The sequence below is a fragment of the Leptonychotes weddellii genome, chromosome 1 (assembly GCF_054177405.1).
Source record: "Leptonychotes weddellii isolate Sample4059 chromosome 1, ASM5417740v2, whole genome shotgun sequence".
NCBI classification, from domain to species: domain Eukaryota; kingdom Metazoa; phylum Chordata; class Mammalia; order Carnivora; family Phocidae; genus Leptonychotes; species Leptonychotes weddellii.
The window spans coordinates 127,328,895-127,347,938 of NC_138369.1; the positions used below are offsets into that span (position 1 = coordinate 127,328,895).

Sequence of the window (19,044 nt, forward strand, 5' to 3'; positions counted from 1 at the left end):
TAAGGGACTTGCCTTGGATCACAGAAGTAGTTAAGTGGCGGAGCTGGGACTGGATAAAACTCCCACTAGGGAGTGCTACCCTCTGCCAGGCACTGTACACACACTGATTTAATCCTCCAATCAACTCCACCACATATACTACTCTGCAGGGCTATAATCTCCATTTCTCAGCTAAAGGAACTCAAGCTCAGAGAGGTCAAGAGACTTGCCCAGGGTCACACAGCTATGAGTGGCACGGGTGGGGTCATTTCACATCCTCCTCTCCTACCTCTGTGCTAAATCCTCACTTCCTCCCCACCTCCCCTGAGAGCCCTTCACCAGTCCTAGGAATGGGAGAAGGCAGCCTGCAGATAAGCTGGACATTTCCATTCCAAGCATCTGGAAAGAGGCTAGGCTGGCACAAATGCTATCAATAAAAACCACGTGACCTAGAAAGGTGAAAGAGTAGACACTATTAAAATACTTAACACAAAAGCAAATTCCTGGCTTGTGGTGTGTTATCAGCAGCTGACAGGATTAGCCTGCTGCTTCCACCTCATGGTGGGTTTGGGCTCAAACCAGCACACAGCTGGCCTGTGGAGCCAACAGAGAATGAACCGGAAGCCTGTGGACCCCACCAACAAAGCTCCCATTCAGCAGCTCCTCAGGTGGCCAGCTCCAAGACAGAAAGACCATAACCAAAGGCTGTGATCCCAGCTCCTCAACACACACACACACACACACACACACACACACACTCTCTCTCACACACACACACATATTCTCTGTCTCTCACACAGACACACATTCTCTATCTTATACATTCTCACACAAGCATTCTGTCTCTCACATACACACACGCATTCTCTCTCTCACACACACATTCTCTATCATACACACACTCTCTGTCTCACACACACATGTTCTCTGTCTCTGTCTCTCTCACAAACACATTATCATACACATTCTCTCACACAGACATTCTCTCTCATACACACACTCTGTCTCTCTCTCACACACACACACACACATTCTGTCTCTCTCTCACACATATACACATTCTCTATCATACACATTCTCTCTCACACACACATTCTCTCTCACACACACATTCTGTCTCTCATACACACTCATTCCAGGCTCCGCAGGAACCCTGTGGCCCAAAGCTAAGCCACTGCCAGACCTCCTACCTTCCCCAAAGGACCCAAATCACAAGCAGGACTCTAACTCCTGCAGAGTGGTAACCCCAGGCCTGGTGCCTCACAGAAACTTTGAGAGCTGCTCCCTACCATCCCCTCACTCGCTCACCCTGTTTTCCTGACAAGTTCCCACTTCATAAGGCTTTGTTCCTGCCCACCCGAGGACTTTGTAGAAAAGCCAGATCACTCCCTTCTGTTAAAAAGAGGTTTTAATTCTTGGGTAGGGGTAGAGCTACCAGATTTAGCAAACAAAAAACAGGGCACCCAGTTAAATTTCATATAAACAGCAAATAATTGTTTTGTATAGGTATGTCCCCACGCAATATTTGGAGCATACACACACAAAACAATTATTTGTTGTTTTTCTGAAATCCAACTTAAGTGAGTGTTGTGTATTTTAACTGGTAACCCTGTATGGTTGGGGTGGGTAGAGTAGAGGTATCTAGTAGAACAAATCATATTGAAAGAAAACACAAAAAAGAGTTGTGAGGATTAAGGGAGGAAAGTGAGCAAGTGCCCTTTACTGAGCATCTCTTTCACACCGGAAGCTTTCATGCCCGTTGTTCATTTGAGTTTTCCAGTAATTCTGTGCTTCAGATATATTTATCCCCACTTATAGATTAAAAAACAAGACAAAACAAAACAGAAGGTCAGAGAATCAAGTGACTTGCGAAACATCATACGGGTAATTCCTGAAAGGCAGGACTACAATCCATAGCTTCTGAGTACAACCCGAATGCAGTTTCTTCTGCATCAAGCTGCTCTGCCTGCTGATACACATCTATAATGTTATAGGCTGTACATAAAGAGGGCCCAACTGTTTTCTTTGCTTTTCCAATACATTCATGAGGAAGCAAATTCAAAATGGTATCCTGGACAAACACATATGTGTAAAATAAAGTTGTCTATTTATAGAGACCATTCTGCTTATAGAGAAAGCACTAGATCCTTCTCTCCTTTTAGTCATGTACCCCAATTAAACACATCATCTATGAGGACCTACCTGTCCAGGGGTCTAGTTCCTTGACAAAGAGGCAGAGAAAGGGTCAAGACAGGACCGTTCCACCCAAAATGACCATGGCTCCCCAATTTTCAGATGAGAAAGGTCACAGGACATTTGACTCAACAGAATCCTAACAGGGACGCTAGAGAAAAAGGTACCTCTATCACTATCCTAGCATCCCACAATCCATTATTTCCCAGAAAGCACAGTGGGTTTAGTGTACGTTTGGGGTGGGGGGTGGAATTACGGCGGGGAGAATTATAAAAAACAAACAAACAAAAACCCAGAAAAGGATATTTGTCAAATGAATAGTGAGAAATACTTCTCCCTCCACCCTCCTCCAAGCTCCTAACGTTCTTCGTGGCACACAATAGAGTGGAAACAACCATAAAAATGACTTAGTATGTGCCCTTTTGAAGTACAGTAACTGTCAGGCAAGGGACTACAAAAATAACACAGTTGAGAAGATTCAAGTTTATTTCTGCTTAGTGAATTTCCAGATCAAAATGCGCTTGGTTAATCAGTCAAGTTTTGCTTTTGTGCTGTTGTTTTGTTTCTAAATTTTCCTTTTCATAGATGCTAGCAGATTTTGCTTATGATAAAAACCTTGCCCACCTCACACTCCACCACTTAGGGAGTGAGACCATGTGGTTGTGGGAACTCGCACTGGTTCCTTGTTCCTGGCGGAGGGCGCAGGAGGTGACTGCACAGGAGTGGGCAGACGCTGGCCTGGGGATGCCCCACCAGCAGTGATGGCCAGGTGATGGCCAGGTTCAAGGCGATGGGGCTGGGGCTGCCTGCTCATGGGAAGGGCCCGGCTCTGGTCGTCCTTGTGTGGACGCTGCTTACTCGCTACCCTTCCATTCCCCCGCTTCTTCTCCTACCCCCTTCCCACAAACACACCCAGGCGCAGGCTCCAAAGGCGCAGACAACCAACAGTTTTTCTTTTGGGCCACTGGAGTCTCCAGTTTTCCAGCGGAAGACAGCAAAAAACCCCACACTCCATTCCCCCTCCGACCCAGCCAGCACCAAAGCATTCCCAGCCCCAGCACGAGGCTGCAAATATTCAGAGGCAATTACCCAGAGCCAGTAGGGCGCACATTCATGCAGGGCCGTCATTTGCAGACTTAATTATTAGAGGCTTTATAAACATTTCAGCTTGGGAGGGGAAAGGGGGAGCACATAACAGGGTTTTCGTTTCTGATGGTGAGTGTGCAAGCCCTACAAACAGGCCAGGTTGGGACTCTGCCGGTAGCTGCACAAGCCTCATTTTTCTCATTGCACATAATGATCATTACAGACTCTGAAGGTGAGAAAAATTCAATTTCACCTTGGATCTAAAATCTTCCAGAGATTTCTTTTGAGAAGTCTAGATAATTAAATTGGTTTACGTTTCACTGTTAATAAAATCCTAGATGTACAAAAACATAAATTCTGGCGGATACTATTTAAATGGGATCACGTTTCCATTTTTATTACATAAGAAGACTCCAGAGCAGGGCTTGAAGGCACCACTGCTCCGATCGCATTTAATCATGAGCCTGCGAGCAGCCTGCGGACCCTGGCCCTTAGGGAGCAGTGAGGGGCCTGCCGCAGACCAGCAGCCTCAGGACAGAGGAAAGACAATAAGGAGACGGTGAGGGTCAGGAGACTGGGATCACAGTGCCGGGGCAGGGGGAGGGAGGTCCTGCAGCACACCGGCTCCCATTCTCAGATGGAGGAACCAGGCCCCAAGCATAGGAACTAGCACGTAGGACTTTGGACTCTCAGTCCAGTGCTCCTTCCATTGCCTCTAGGTGTTAAATCGAGATCCGCCTTGTATAAAAGTGAGGGAATGAGACGAGGGGGCTGCTCTGAGTTGAAGTGGCAAGTGTTGACCCAAACCCTCCGCTCCTGTTCCCCCCGCTCCTGTTCCCCCCGCTCCTGTTCCCCCGCAGAGTGCGAGACTCTGCTGTGTGACTGGGGGACAGGCTGGGAGAGGATGACGTCAGGGCAAACAGCCCACAAGGCCCAGGAGTTATCAGCCCATTCAGAGGCCTTGCAGGAATTTCCTGTTATGTGATCTGCGTCTTGCAAATAGTCACAAGCAAGCAAGCTGTCACTCTTCCCCGCTCTTTTAGGGGAAACGCAGGCGCTTGGGTCACTAGCAGTCTGTGCCCCGCAGCCTTCCAAAGACGACCTGGCTCCAAGGATGTCCACAGGGAGCTGGCGGGAGGGTCTGCTGGGACAACAAAGAGCGGGCCAGCCCCGGGGACGGTGAAATCCCAGCTCTAGGCAGCTCGGTTCTGGGTGAGCTCTGGTACTACCCGGAGGAGGATCAGTCAGCAACATGGAACCCTCTGGACCCAGAACCATGGCTCTAGTTTTTAACAAAAACTTGTAGGTGCCTCTGCTCTTCCTTTCCTTTGTTTCCACCATAAGACATACAGTCCACACACGAGAGTGCACACAAGCGCATGCACGGCCCCTCAGGGAGAGGGCTAACAACACACTGAGTACTCCGGGGGCACTCTGCACCCAGGTCATCGTCCCCACCAGGCCCCCACCGCTCCAGAGGGAACACCGGGCCAGCTTGGGGGATCATCTTTGCCTTGGTTTTCCTCATAATCTTTGCCACATGGTGTATATCCCCCCAGATTGCAGTTCACTTTGCACAGTAGTGCCTGTGGCTACTACCGCTTGCTCATTTTTGTTTTTGTATAGTACTCAGTTGGATGAATATATTTCATTTGTCCCTTCTGCTATCTATGGACATTCAAGTCATTCTCAGTTTCTGGCTACTGCATACAATGCTGCAGGGAACATTCTTGGACATGTCTCCTGGTTCTCAGATGCTGGGGTTTCTCTACGACGCACACTTGACAATGAAGTGCACGGCATCACGCAGAATGTGGTCTTCACGGCGATGAGGTAACCCCAACCAGTGCCCCAAAGCTGTGCTGCCTTCCCCTCCTTACGAGACACTGATAAACCCGTTCTGCTTAGACAGAGGAGGGGTCACTGGAGACTCAGAGGCCAAGAAAGCCTAGTTCATCGTCAGACAAGGCAATTAAAGCTATATCCTGATACCTCCTCTGTAAGGCAAAGCCCAAGACTTTAAAATTCTGAGCTTAACCAGAACCAACCAACCAAAACAGCTCCGCTTTCTGCGAGAAAAATGTTACAAACTCCCCAAAAAGAATGAGGCAGCATCTACAGCTTCAGGGCAGACCCACCCACCCACTCTATTAACCATATGCAATAAGCACAAATGTGTCTCTAAGAGATTTAAGTGCAGATCGAGAGATTCAAGAGTGTCTACCGATAAAGCAGGACAGGGGAAAGAGGAGGGATGGAGGGGGCCCTGGACACCACTTCCCCTAGGGCTGCCGCATACCGGTATACTGGCTGCATCTCTCTCGCTATACCAATGACGGCGTCCGGCAGGAAACTGTCAAACTCCTCAAACAATTCCCGGATGTTGGTCTTGTACTTCAGGTCTAGGTCCAGCTGAATTATCCGCAGGATCTCTGGAGGAAAGAGAAAGAACACGGTAAGACACAGACACACATCCTGGGAGGCTCAGCCACGGACAGAAAATGAGTGGGGGGTGCAGAAACAGGTATCAGATCATTCTTGAGGTCACCGAATGATGCAAAGTTATCGCTGGAAACAAAGGCCCTTCATCCACCAGCAACCCACTCTGCACCAAAGTCTTCATAAACAACTGCCCCACCTGTCCTTCCACTCACAGGCATGCACTGTGTTTAGGACGAGGTGACCATATGCTCTACTTCAGGCCCACTGCCCTGGCATAATTTTCAACAGCACACCACTTCATTCTCAAAAGGAACCAGTTTGGACGACATGTTATGCGGACACCCTACTGAAAATCAAAGCATACCGGTGTTTCTCCGTGGGGCACAGGTGGTAAATGAGCCACAGGAGGTAAATGAGCCACAGGAGAGAGGGCTGGAGACCCGCCCTTAACAGTACATTCTCAAACCCCGATGTGTGTCGAGTTCGGATGTCGCCAGAACAGCTGAAAGACCTCAGACACTGTTAGGTTTTTATTCCACTATCTGAGAGACAAAGTGAGCTATAATTAGACAAACCGAGTCTCACAATTACCTGGCACATAAGTGCTGGTTGCTTCTGTTGCCTCCAGACGACTCAGGGCGAGGACGGAGGAGGGAGGCCCCGGCTCTGTTCTCTCCTCCTCTGCACCACACCCCCCCCCCCCCACGCCCCAAGCCTGAGTCAGCTCCTGTGTGGCAGAGGCAGCAGGGGACCAGACCCAGCTGTCCAGGCCCCTGCCCCGCCCCCCACCAGGACTGACACACAGGTGACTGAAACCAAGAAGGGAGGAACTAAGTGCATGACATGGGAGGGGCTGCAGGGGCTCCAAGGAGGGGGTGCTCAGGGGTCAAATGATGCGGGAGAGAAAGTGCTCTGCACTAAGGAGGAGGCCCGAGGTGGCAAGCGGGACATGCAAGTGCAAGTTCCAGCTTTGCTGCTGCTTAACGCTGTGACCCTGGGAAAACGACTTCTCTAAACCTTAGCTGTCCCACTTGTTAAAGTGGGGGTGATACGATGGGGCCCCAGGAGCCTGTGATGCCGGGAAGATGAGGGGACAGATGGGAAACACCTTGTATTCAGGCTGCAGAGCACTGCAGGAATCTAGGGTTTGGAGAGTAGGGAATTCACTGACCCCTGAGGCAGTGAAGGGAGACTTCATGAAGGAGGGAGACGTGGGCTGGGTCTTGACATCTGGGCAGGGGTGGACAGCTGAGGCACAGCGACACCCACCGACACCCAACATCAGGCTCTCCCCGGGGCGCGACGGCTGTCCGAGGACAGGCTGTCCAGGGAAGCCCTCTGAAGACAGGGACCCTATCTTTGGCATCTTGGCCTCCACCCACTCATACTGCAGGCCTTGGCAGTCAGTAAACACTCAGGAATGTTTGTGGAATTCAACAGGCATTCTCTAAGTTCGTTTATGAAGAAATCACAGCTTATGATTCCAGAAAAACTGATTCATCTGTTCTTGTTCTCTTTTCCTTGTGGCACAGAAAAAGAACATTAGTTGACGTCCAACATGAGTGTTTTGAAAAAAAAATTATTTACGCTAGGTGAGAACCCAGCAGCTCAGGCCAGAGGAAAGTGAGGGGGCACCAGAGCCTGCTGCTCTGGCCCTGTGGGAAGGGGGTGCAGGAAAACAGGCTCACCCAGCCCTGTGGACACGGCTGTCGCCTGGCTTCACACTGCCCACCCCCACACACCAATGAGTAAAACTGCTGCTCGCCCTCCTGCACTAAGAACAGCAATGCCAACCATCCCAACTGAGAAGCCAGGAAAGGTAATGACTTGGGAGTCTGGGGGTCAGGAAGCCGTTGTGGTGACTTCGCTGTCTCCCAGAAAGCTGCCCTCCACCAGGAGTGGAGAGTGGGGACAGGCCACAGGGCAGAGCCTCAGGGCACCTGATGCTCTCAGAAGTGGCCCTGGGGAGCAGAGAGAAGGAACCCGATGTGACCTTAGAGAAGAGCACCACGTCCCAGGAGAGAATGTCTAGGAGTGAGAGTTGTAGCCACCAAGTCACGGTGGGGAGGCCCCATAGCACAGCACCCCCCCCAGCCATTTTTCTTTTCTTTCTGGCCACCTCCTGTGCCCCAAGGTCCCACATCCAGGGTCTCAGGTGGCTCCTTCACATAGTAGAGCAGAGTACTAATGAGACAGGGACAGGAGGGCATCAGCATCATCCCAAGGAGGGAAAGCACATCATCACAGTTTCTGTCAACGAAGGGGATGGAGGGGGACAAAGGCGTTCGGCCAAAAGATGGGGAGGCCTCGAGGATGTATGGTGGTACTTCTGTGGTATTGACAGGGCTACGGAAGAAGGGGAAATGTCATCCTCAGGGGGTATTTCAATGACACCAACGACAGCCACAGGGAAGCACCCTCTCTGTGAGTGGTTTTTAAGTACCCAACATTGCATAGGCAAAAGCTTATTTCTCCTAACCACCCAATAGGTTGAGTTATTCCTATGTCCCGATGAAGAAACAGGTTTAGAAAAGTTCAAAACTATAGCCCGAGGTCCTACAACAAATAAGTGCTAGAGCTGGGATCCGAACCTTGGTCAGTTCACGCGAAAGCCCAGCACGCCCTTTCCAGCAGACCCTGATTCTCCTCTGATCAGAGAGGAGCTCCTGGGAGGTAGGTCTGGCACCCCTGCCACCCACACGGGGGCCCACAGAAGTGCCAAGGGCCTTGACAGACAAAAAGCAGAGCAACAAGCTGGCCAGATGTGGAATTTAAGGGAAGTCCTCTACAGGCAAGCAGTTTCACTATAGCTAAGGAAACTCCCAGTGGGGGGGAGGGCAGTCAGTCAGCCGGGCGCCTTTCTAGAAAGCCTACCATGTGTGCAGTGTGTACTCCCTGGGCCTTCAAGGTCACATACATCAACCTACTCTACGAGGAACAGCCCGAATGCCTCCTTCCCTGCCCCCCCCCCCCCCCCCGCCAGGCCCTGGTCAAGGTCATGGGCACTAACACCTGTGTACTGGCCTCACCACCTTGGCCAAAGAGAGTGCTTCTTGAGGGCGGGAATGGGCCGGGAGGGCAGAGCTCAGAGACATCCGTGGTCTCCTGAACAACCCAGCTCCTTCATTTGGGCAGAGCCCTGGCCTTGTCTTAAAAAGCCCATCAATAAATCTGAGCACCTTCCCTGCTCTCTAGGAACTGTCTGGGAGTGAACCTGGAAAAGGTACATGCAGCCCTAAGACACAGGAATTCGAGATGCTTTTATAGTTTTAAAACTCCTTGTTCATAAAGTGCCTTATTTTGCTAAAAGGTGCTGATACTTCTTTTTTTTTTTTTTAAAGATTTTATTTATTTATTTGACAGAGAGAGAGATAGCGAGAGAGGGAACACAAGCAGGGGGAGTGGGAGAGGGAGAAGCAGGCTTCCCGCGGAGCAGGGAGCCCGATGCGGGGCTCGATCCCAGGACCCTGGGATCATGACCTGAGCCGAAGGCAGGCGCTTAACGACTGAGCCACCCAGGCGCCCCCTGCTGATATTTCTTTCAAGAGGGACCTCAGCGAATGAGGTGAACTGCCTAGGAAGGAACGGACTGCTTCACACCAACATGAAAGGACTGGCCCAGTTACTACCTTTCAGGCTGAGGCCGGAGGACACTCCCTTCTATTCTGAGAGCTGACAGCCCTCCGTGCAACCTGTGGTGTCGGGCGGGCATCTGTCCAGACGGTTATTCTTTATGTAATTATGAAGTAAGACGCCAAGTTGCAAATGTCACTGCTGGAAAGAGAAAGATGCCTACCAGGAAGGCTGGAATTGATTAGGGTAAGATTCTCTTAAAGGGCCCTGTTCCTCTGGCCCCTGGTCCCTGCTGTTGTCCCCTCTCTGTGGGAACTACATGACAGGGGTGGGGGCATTATGCTGAAAGGCTCTTCTGAGGATGAGGTAAAATTGGTACATGGCAGTGACAGCCACAGTGATGGCCCACGGGGGATGCTGGTTGGAGGACAGCTGTAATGACAGCACTTAGGACCACTGAGCTTTAAGGAATAAATGAGTGAGAGAATTGACTCCAAAGCAAAGAGATGAAATCTATAAAGCATGGGGAAGAATGTCTCAGAAAAAGGACTAGGCATCTATAAAACTCAAAGCAATGGCCAGCATCCAGGCTGGTTGAATGTCTACCATGTCAGAATCCCATGAGAAAATGATAAAAAAAAAACAAAGAGGACAGAATAATCTAGGATAACAGAACTGAAGGAAGAGCCAATCTACCCATTATACAGATGGGGAAACTAAGGACCAAAGAAGGAGTGGGGCTTGTCAGAGGTCACACTGGTGAGCTAAGTGGCAAAGCTGATCCCAGAACTCAGGTCTTCTGATTGCCTAGCTAATGCTCTCATGTCAGTCGGCGCACCCCTTCCACTACCCACTCCCAATATGGGCCATAAACTCCTCAAGAGCCCGAAACATTGTGGCCAAAATAATACGGCCCAAAGGGCTGCGCACAAGACTTGCCAGGCACCCAATACAACTAGCTCATGGAGGATCTGCATATCACACATGAAAACAAAACCTGAAGATGAACAGCAGTAGCGAAAGAAAGACAAGATCTCCGTGATCCACATACTGGATAGCCAGCTTTTGGGAAATTGCTCTCCATATTCTCCCATTAACATCAGGCAGGGATGTTAGAAAACAAACAAAACCAACAAATCTTTACATTTCTCTAGGAACACACCTTGAGCTATGCTACATTCAAAGGGAGGCAGGAGCCAGATTTCACAGCCAGGAGCCTCCCATGGAGACACAAGCTCAGTGCCTGGTGTGAGGACGACAACAACCAGTAGTAAAACACGGTCCCCCTTCAGCCCCCCAACCACCACCCAGCCACCTTCTCTTCTAGCTGGACCTGTTCGTTCCTGGAAACGTGGTGCTGCAACATCCAATTAGCTGGATGAGGGGCCCTCCAACCAGCCCCTCAAGCTTACAAATCTTGCCATGTATGTGTTTAATCACAAAAACAAGAAGCGAAGTGTGTCATTTTCTCAGGTAGAAGGAAGCTTGCCCATGTATTAGGAAGAGTCGGGGTATTTGAGGGATGCTGCTGGGCATCATCCTCCGATGAGCGCAGTGCTGGCCCTGGCTGGCTAGGCTCCTCGGGAGATGACGGAACACACAGGGGCTCCCAGCAGCGTCACCTCACGGGTCAGCACTCAGAGCTTTAAACACTGCTTCCCATGCAGGACAGTAGCTTGGCTGAGCCAGGCCGTTTCAGGAAATGGAAGAATTGTTGCATCCTGGGTACAGGAGGTGGTTTGGGGGTGGACTGATAAATGTCTGACCATAAGATGGGAGCCACTGATGTATGTCAACCCAAAGTGGGAAAAGATGCTAAGGATCTAGGTCTGAGACCTTATTTCCTCTTGAACTTCAACTCCAGGGGGTAAAGGAAAAAATGTGGTTCCATCTTCATGAGAGGTCACATCTGCTCACCTCACCCTGTCATGCTCTGGTTTCAGGCTAACAAAATGGTGACACTTGTTGAAAAGGAAAGACAAGACTACAAGTGCTGGCTAAAGATGCAGCTTTCGGGACCTACAGACCCCATTATCATCTATGACCACTCTGGCCCTGGACAGCCCTGAGGAAGTTCCTGACTGTCCAGGTGAGTGTTCTCGGGGTTCAGGAGGCCCAGCTCGGATGCTGCTGCCTGAGGCCCCGAGCACCAGCCTGGCTGGGCCCTGGGGGCCGCTCCTCTGTACCAGTGCATCGCAGAAGGCAACATGCACGGCCTCAGAACCAGCTGGGAACTTCCCAAGTCAACATTCCCCTGTGGAAAGGCTCGAGACAGCTCATCATCAGCCTCCAATTAAACCAGTCACAAGGCATGTCATCTGACCATGGATGGAATTACAATCCAGAGTGAGTAATTAATGATCGCCAAAAAACAAACAAAAGGGGGAAAGAAGCTTCCTCTCCTCCCCCCTCCTTTCTCCTACCCCAGGAACCATTCCTGGGGGACGCATCTTCACACGCACAAAACAACATGCAACAAAAGAGACCAGGACATTAGGAAAAGACAGACATGCTTGGGTAAGCCCTGGGCCTACCATCCTGGACAACAAACGGGCCTTCTCTGAGGAGCAGGTCAATCATGCAAGCGCCTTCTTTCCCTCTGTGTCTTGAAAGAGCGTCACAGAGCTTCCCAGAGATAAATATTTATAATACATCAAAGGGCTTTCAGCTCAGAACACCAGGCCTAGCTTTCCATTAACCAGGACAGCGTTCAGGGAGAAGGGGACACTGTGACAACCTGGGCTCTGTGAGGTGTCATAAGGCTGAGACTCTGGAAGCAGCTGCTCGGGAAGGAAGCTTGATTTCTCACCGTCCACCTGGAAATACTGTAGCAATCAGCCTCTGGGGCTTCACTGCTGTTGGGCAGGACTTTTGGCTTGCAGGAGCCGAAGGGCAACCGAAAGGGGTAGAGACCTGCTCTAACAGTAGGAGGCCCATGGCCCGGGAGAAACTGTTTTGAGGCCTGAGGGACAGGCCCAGTCCTGATGCGCCACGCCAGCCACCCTGGACTGGCTTCTGCTGCGGGGTCTCAGGCTGTCACATGGTAGACCCGCCACGACAATGCACCGACCCCAGCTGTATCCCTGAGGGCGTCTGCACTTGGAATGGGTTGTGGTGGTTCTCCTATCCAACCGAGAACTTGGGTCACTTCCCAGCTGGGCTTTTCCCTGTGCCCCCAAAGCCCCCTTCTCCACTGCCTGCACCATGTAAGGCCCGGCTGCAGGAAGCTGGCTAACTATGAGGGAAGCTGCCACCAAGGAACACGGTGGAACACGCCAAGGGTCCGAGGCCTTGGGCACCGACTCCTGGGGCTCCTCCAGCCTGGTCAGCCAAAGGGTCCCTCCCTAGGAGCAGAGAGAGGGCGTCTGTGTGCCAGGCCCAAGACAGGGGCTTTCCACTTGCTGACTCGGCTCATGAACTTGCACTACACTTCTGTCGGGTGGGCATTAGTACTTCCTGTGTTCAGATGAGAAACCCAAGGCTCAGAGAGTTTGGGCAACTTGTCTAAGGCAACATAGCGAGGAAACGTCAGAGTTGAGATCACAGACTTCCTCACTGGATAGTGTGTTTGATCCATCACACACAGGTTTCGGAGAAAAGCCTTCAGACATCCCCGAGTCCCTTTTAAAGTCCCCCTATCTTTAAACACAAGAAATGCTGTCACATCAAGGGTGAAAACATCAGACAGCTCTAGGCCACCCTGGCGTGGTGACTGGGACTTTTGTGGGCAGAGAAGGGGCTCCCACTTCCCACAACCACCCCCCTCAAAACCCCTACCCTCAGTGAGCTGGAAAACTCCTGGGGTTCCCTTTCATTGAGCGGAGACCAATGGAGAAATTTCAGGAAAAAGGGGTTTCATGCCACAAAAGCTGAACGGAAATTTTCAATGACCACAGTCGATCTGTATAACATATATTATTATATTCAGGTAAGCATCCAAATACTCCGAGATTGGCATGATTATTTCTGCGTGACAAATGAGGAGATGAGGAAGTATGGTAATCAAGATCACACGGCTGGGAAGCGGTGGAGCTGGGGCTCACATCGAATCTGTGGGGCTCTTAAAGCCCACGCTCACTCTTCACCCCATGCTACTCTACCCTCCAGCCCCCGGATGGCCATGCGCACAGCAGGCTCGGTTCTGCTGGTGCTGCTCAGTCAGGGCGCCCCTGACTCTCCCTGGGCTGCTCTGTTTTCCACATCAGCAGACGGCTCTGAGCGAGGAGAGAAGGGAGGAAATGGAGTTCCTAAGAGTGATTTATACAAACTGTTAGCAGCGCTGGTAAAAGGCTTGGGCGCCAAGAGGTTGAAATTAATGACCACAGTCAGTTTTATGTATTAGCTATACAACAAATTCTTTCTTCCAGTCCTCCTCCTCCCCTCTCAAAATTAAGCATGGAAAACTGACTGTGAGCTATGGGCCGGCAGTCACATTTTTTAATAACCATCAGCTCCTGTTTTGTGGACAAAACAAAACAAATTATTATGAAAAGACACAGTTGTTGCCCCAGCAACAGTGTGACATGCGTCTCCTCCCTCACCCCCTCAAGCCTTCAGTGACTAGGTATATAAATCATATCCTTTAGGATAGGACAGAATTGATTTCCAACTTGGCTGAAAAACTTTAGAGACGTATATAATATACGACCACACGTACAACATCTGGTCTCCGTTTTCCTCTCACTTCTACTGCCAGTATGAAATTATAGCTCAGGCACTTCTTTACGAATTTCAGTCTGCAGAGGAAACTGGATTTTAGATCTGGAAAGCAGAATATCCCCCTTTCTTTCATTTCTATGGCATAGATGTCCGTGGCCCCTGCTGACCTCTCCACAGCTTATAGCTCTCTGGGGTCTGCTAGAGAGTTTATTTTTTATCTGCAAAAGCTTAAGCCCTGCTTCCTATTTGGGGCACGACCACATTCTCACTTTGTTCACCAACCCTGAGACTGATGCCTGGTCTCTGCTCTTCACCAGCAGGCTTTTTTCATAGACCTCTGGGGATGGCCGCTTAGCAAGCCATCCTCTTTGGGCAGAATTAACAGGTGTTTTCTGAAAATAGTGATCGGGTTACCATGGGTCTGCCCGAACGGTCACAGATCAACTTTCCAAATGGCTCACTCAGGTTCTTTGAATTGGAATTGTGGGGGCTCCTGTTTGTAATTGAGGGGGCTCCTCTGCCCTCTCTTTTACCTCCCCCAACCACTCTCTCCCTCTTTCCCTGCATTTGAGCCCAGGCCACACTTGCAGATTCACTGTAAAATCAGGAAAACTAACCAAGCAGCTCCTCATCCCCATGCTCTGTTCTGCCACATACTTGTGCCCCTGGCTCAGCCAGCTTGTCAGGGCCTGTCCACCGCAGCCCTGCCCAGTAGGCTTCCTCAAATGACAATGGCAAGGACAGGACTGATTGCTTGTATTTTTACAGCACCTAAAAATGTTCAAAGTGCATTCCCAACTCACAAAACTCTTTGCTATGCTTCAGCTCATTTAAACCTTACGACAACCCTTGGGGCAGGTGCATCCGTATGGGTCGGGTCCAGCTACTGTAACAGAAGATGTCCAGTAACAATGGTTTGAATAACACATAAGGCCAAAGCTAAGTCATCCAGGGATTGTCGGGATGCTTCATAAAGCTATCAAACGTCCTGGCCCCTTCTACCTTTCCATTCTGTTATCCTAGTTCTGGTTTCCACTCTCAAGGTCTCTGAATGGTGCAAGACAGCTACCTGGGCTCCAGTCAACCAGGCTGCATTCCAGACAACAAGGAGGAAGAAAGGGAAAGGTCCCCCCCCCTTGCCCCCTGCAATAAGGCAGACCCTTCCAGCAACCTCCTGGAAGTGCCTAATTTAGTCACATGGCCACACCTAGCAGCAAGGGAAGCTAGGAAATTAATGCTTTTACTGGGCATAATGTTGCTCCCAAATAAATGGGATTTGCTTATAAAGGAAAAAGGAGAGAACAGACAGAGAGCAGAAACTAGCAGTCCTTCCACGGCTGGCACGAAATTCCCCCTACTCTACAGATGAAGAAACAGAGGCCCAAAGGAGTAAGTCTGCTGAGGTTACACAGTCAATAACGGCAAAAGAGAAACCAGGTGCATGTCATCTGACCCATGCCCGCACGCCTCTTCCTTGTCCACACAGTCCCCTCCCCGCAATGGAGCCGATGGTGTGCGCCTGCCTGCACTCCTGCCCGCTCACCTTCCAGACCTCTGCTCAGCCCTCACCTGCTCTTCGCTGGCCTACCACTGAGACTGCGCCCGCCGGCCCCGGGCTGCCACCCTGAAGGACTCCTGTCCTCCACCACCGGCCTCACACTTCCCTTCCAGCCCGGCTCTCCACCCGGTGTCCCAACGTGTCTCTTGGAATCCAGACATGGTCACTAGTAAGGTGAACATGTCAGAGCTAGCCAGACCCCACAGAGCCGGGCAGACCCTCCAAGCAGGATCATAATCCCCGAACGGTCTCTGTAATGCCATGGGAGTTCTGTGAGCACCATACCTCACACGGGGGCACCCATGCCACCTCTTAACACTGTTTTTGGTGACAGGCCTCTTGTGTGGCCAGCACATTGTTCCATCCTGGCGCTGAATGCACACTCCGTGCACACTGCCTGGTCATGCCGTAGGCCAGGACACTGACCCAAGGGGCCCTGATGACAACAGCTATGCAAGCAGGGACAGTTTGGCTGGCACCTTGGCCATCTTTCATGTCACTAAGAAAAACTGTATTTTGGCAGTTCTTCCTGGTATGAACGGTGAATCCTTTACTCTTTCCTGTGGCTGAACTTCCTGAGTCCGTTCCACTCCACAGACTCATCCTTCCCTTCGTGGGGTCCTGCAGCCCACCACTACCCTCAGAGGCCCAGGTCGCCTCCTGCCCCCTCTCTAGCTGCGCACAGCAGAAGGACCTGCAACCATGACGGGGCCGCGCACTACTGAGAGGTTTGCACAAGGAGGGAAGTGCAATCCGGCAGAGAATTGCCAACTTTCCCCCAAGGAGAAGCAGCCCACCTTCGGGGATGTGAGCAGGTTCTCCTGGGACTTGTGGGGCAGCCAAGGAGAGAGTGGCCCAACATCATTCCTTGTGCCCAGAAATCCACAGCATGACAACTTTCACGGAGAAAAACCAGTTTCTCCATATTGGGAACCCAGAAATACCTTTCTGAGATTTATATGTGAAGACCTAACCATTCCCTTACCTTCTGCATCAGGAGAAAAAAATATGGTTTTAATCTTTTCAGAAGCAGCACCTGTGGCCCCGTGACAGTTTGCAGACTGACTTGGCCAATGGTCAAATAGCTCTTCAGGCTTCCTGTCTCCTGAGCCAGGCCTCTTGCCAAAATGTCATGTTATTTTATTGATTTTATGCTACAGTTAAAAAAAAAAAAAGTGAACTCTCTATCATCACCCATAAAATGAGGTTCCAAAGGCCAGATACTGAGCTAGGTATTTTTATGTGTTTTACCTCATTTAATCCTTACATGTAGGGTTTATTATCCTCATTTTATGGGTTCTGCCACCAAGACAGTCGGCATTTCAATGCTTTCATCCCTGTTTACCAAGGTTAAGGGGAACCCCACAGGGGCCCGAGTCTGCGGGGTACTAAGAATTACTCAAGAACAGGAAGAGGTCACAAGACTCCATTCTAACTTCCATTTAAAAGACCAATCTGCCTTCCCACGGAGCAGGGCACTCAAGAAACCCTCTTTCTAACTTGTTCCCATCCCAGACCCTACAATAGAAAAAATTCTGTCTACCGAACTGTACCTAAGCACTAATTAATTAATTTCCCTGTTTTAATTAAATTTTAATTTCATTTAATTAACTAGTTTCTATTTTTTAATTAAGTAAAATTAAAATTGTTTCCATTTTTAATTAAGGACATAAAATTTAATGCCAAACTGACATAACTGCCGATGATAGCAAAAAAAAAAAAAAGAGAGAGAGAGAGAGAGAATTTAGGCTCTAAAATATTTCAGTATGTATTGCCTGGGAAACAAGACCACTCTCCTAATAAGAGTACAATCACCAAGCCCAGGAAATTAACATTAATACATCACTGCCATTTAATCTATGGCCCCATTCAAAATTTGCCAATTGTCCAAAAACAAACACAGAAACAAAATTCATTGTTCAGGATGACATACAGTGGTCCGGTCTCTTCTGCCTGAAGTAGTTCTGCAGTCTTTCCTCATCTTCCACGGCTGGGGACAATTTGAGGAGTACAGGCCAATTGTTTTATAAAATCTCCCTCAATGTGCATTTGTCTAATGTTTCCTCACAATTAGATTCAGGTTATGCATCTTTGTCAAGAACAGCACAGAAGCAAGACTGTGTTCTTCTTGCTTGATCACATCGGGGGGCACAGCATGTCAATCCGTCCCATTATCAATGATGTTAATTTTTGATCATTGTGAAGTTACCACTTGTTCTCTGTAACAACAGCATTATGGGGGGAAACATTTCCAGACTATGAAAATATCCTCTTCCTGAACAAGTTTGTGCCTGCTCTGGTTCAGCATCCATTGACTCTTCTCATCTGAATAAAGGATTACTATAATGGTTACCAGCAATCGGTGACTTTCCAATGCCTTCATTCCCTCTGTGTTTATTAACTGGTATTCTACCGTAAAGAAGAACTTTCTGGCATCCCCACTTACAGCAGGTCGTACCAAGCAAATTCCTCCCTGACTGGAAGGTTCTGGTGCCACCCACCGCAGGGGTCTTAGACAAGGAGGGAATGTCAGGGTTGCTGTCATTGGGACTTTAGGTCCATCCTCCTAGCACCTCCCACCTGGCTGGGAGACAATGACCCTCTTGAAAAACCTCCAGCAGCACCACGCCCTGGTGCATTCTCATAAAAATAAATAATTGAAGAGAGAAACAAGTATCACAGTTTCAGAAGGCAACACCACCCCACCCTGGCTTTTCTCTGTTTTGTAAAACAAACAATGCCATGGGCTCGACCTTATTTAATGAAATGTGACTTCAGGAACTTCAGGCAAGTGTGAGTAGACAGGGCATGGGGGTAGAGGGCTGACTCTACCCCTACGTCCAGCCTTGAGCAAGCCACCTCTCATCCGGGCATCAGTTCTCCCAGACTGTAGAGACAGGAGGCTTAGGACAGATGCCCTCCAAGACCCTTCCCGGCCCTGCCACCCGTGATTCTGAACAGAGGTGGCCCTTTCCCCCCACTCATAACCCAGCAGCTTGTTCTCAGAAGAACACAAGATATATAGATTAGGCACAGGAGATGGGCCTTGCTCTGTTGACCTCAGCCGTGCCAAGCCAAGAAAGCCATAAAGTCCCCACTGTGTGCCAAGTACTAGGACAGCGTGGAAGAGGTTCAGAAAGGAAGGACATTGTTCCTAGCCTCATAAACTGCAACTTACATCCTCTGCTCCCGCCACTACCACTGCTGTTTCCAACATCCCTTATGACCATTTTTCATGGTGATAAATATTACATATGAAATTCACATTGATTTAGTACCTACTATGTGCTGCACACTAGAATGCTTTTAAATCGCCCAGTTTCCATTTAACGAATGTAGAGAACTAAGGTTTATAGTAGCCAAAGAACTCACCCAAGGTCATACAGCTAGTGAGTGATGGAGCGGGAATGCACACTTTAGGTGTAGGTGGTTCTAGGGTCTGAGTCCCTTTAAACAGGTTTACTTCGAAGTCCACCCACACCCATGCCAGGTTATCTGTTGCTGGTAACAAACCACCCCAAAGCTAGCATCTTCAGTGTATGCTTATCCCTCAT

At 49.7% G+C, this 19,044-nt stretch overlaps 1 protein-coding gene across 5 annotated transcripts in view; it reads right to left on the minus strand.

The window, feature by feature from the left end:
* Window positions 1-19,044, minus strand: part of XXYLT1 (xyloside xylosyltransferase 1) — a 164,051-nt gene that overhangs the window by 64,026 nt on the left and 80,981 nt on the right. For all 5 annotated transcript variants that reach the window (XM_081831868.1, XM_081831860.1, XM_081831857.1 and 2 more), the window contains one exon: window positions 5,558-5,690. In XM_081831868.1, the coding sequence (XP_081687994.1) occupies window positions 5,558-5,690 (133 nt within the window). The remainder of the gene's footprint in view (window positions 1-5,557; window positions 5,691-19,044) is intronic.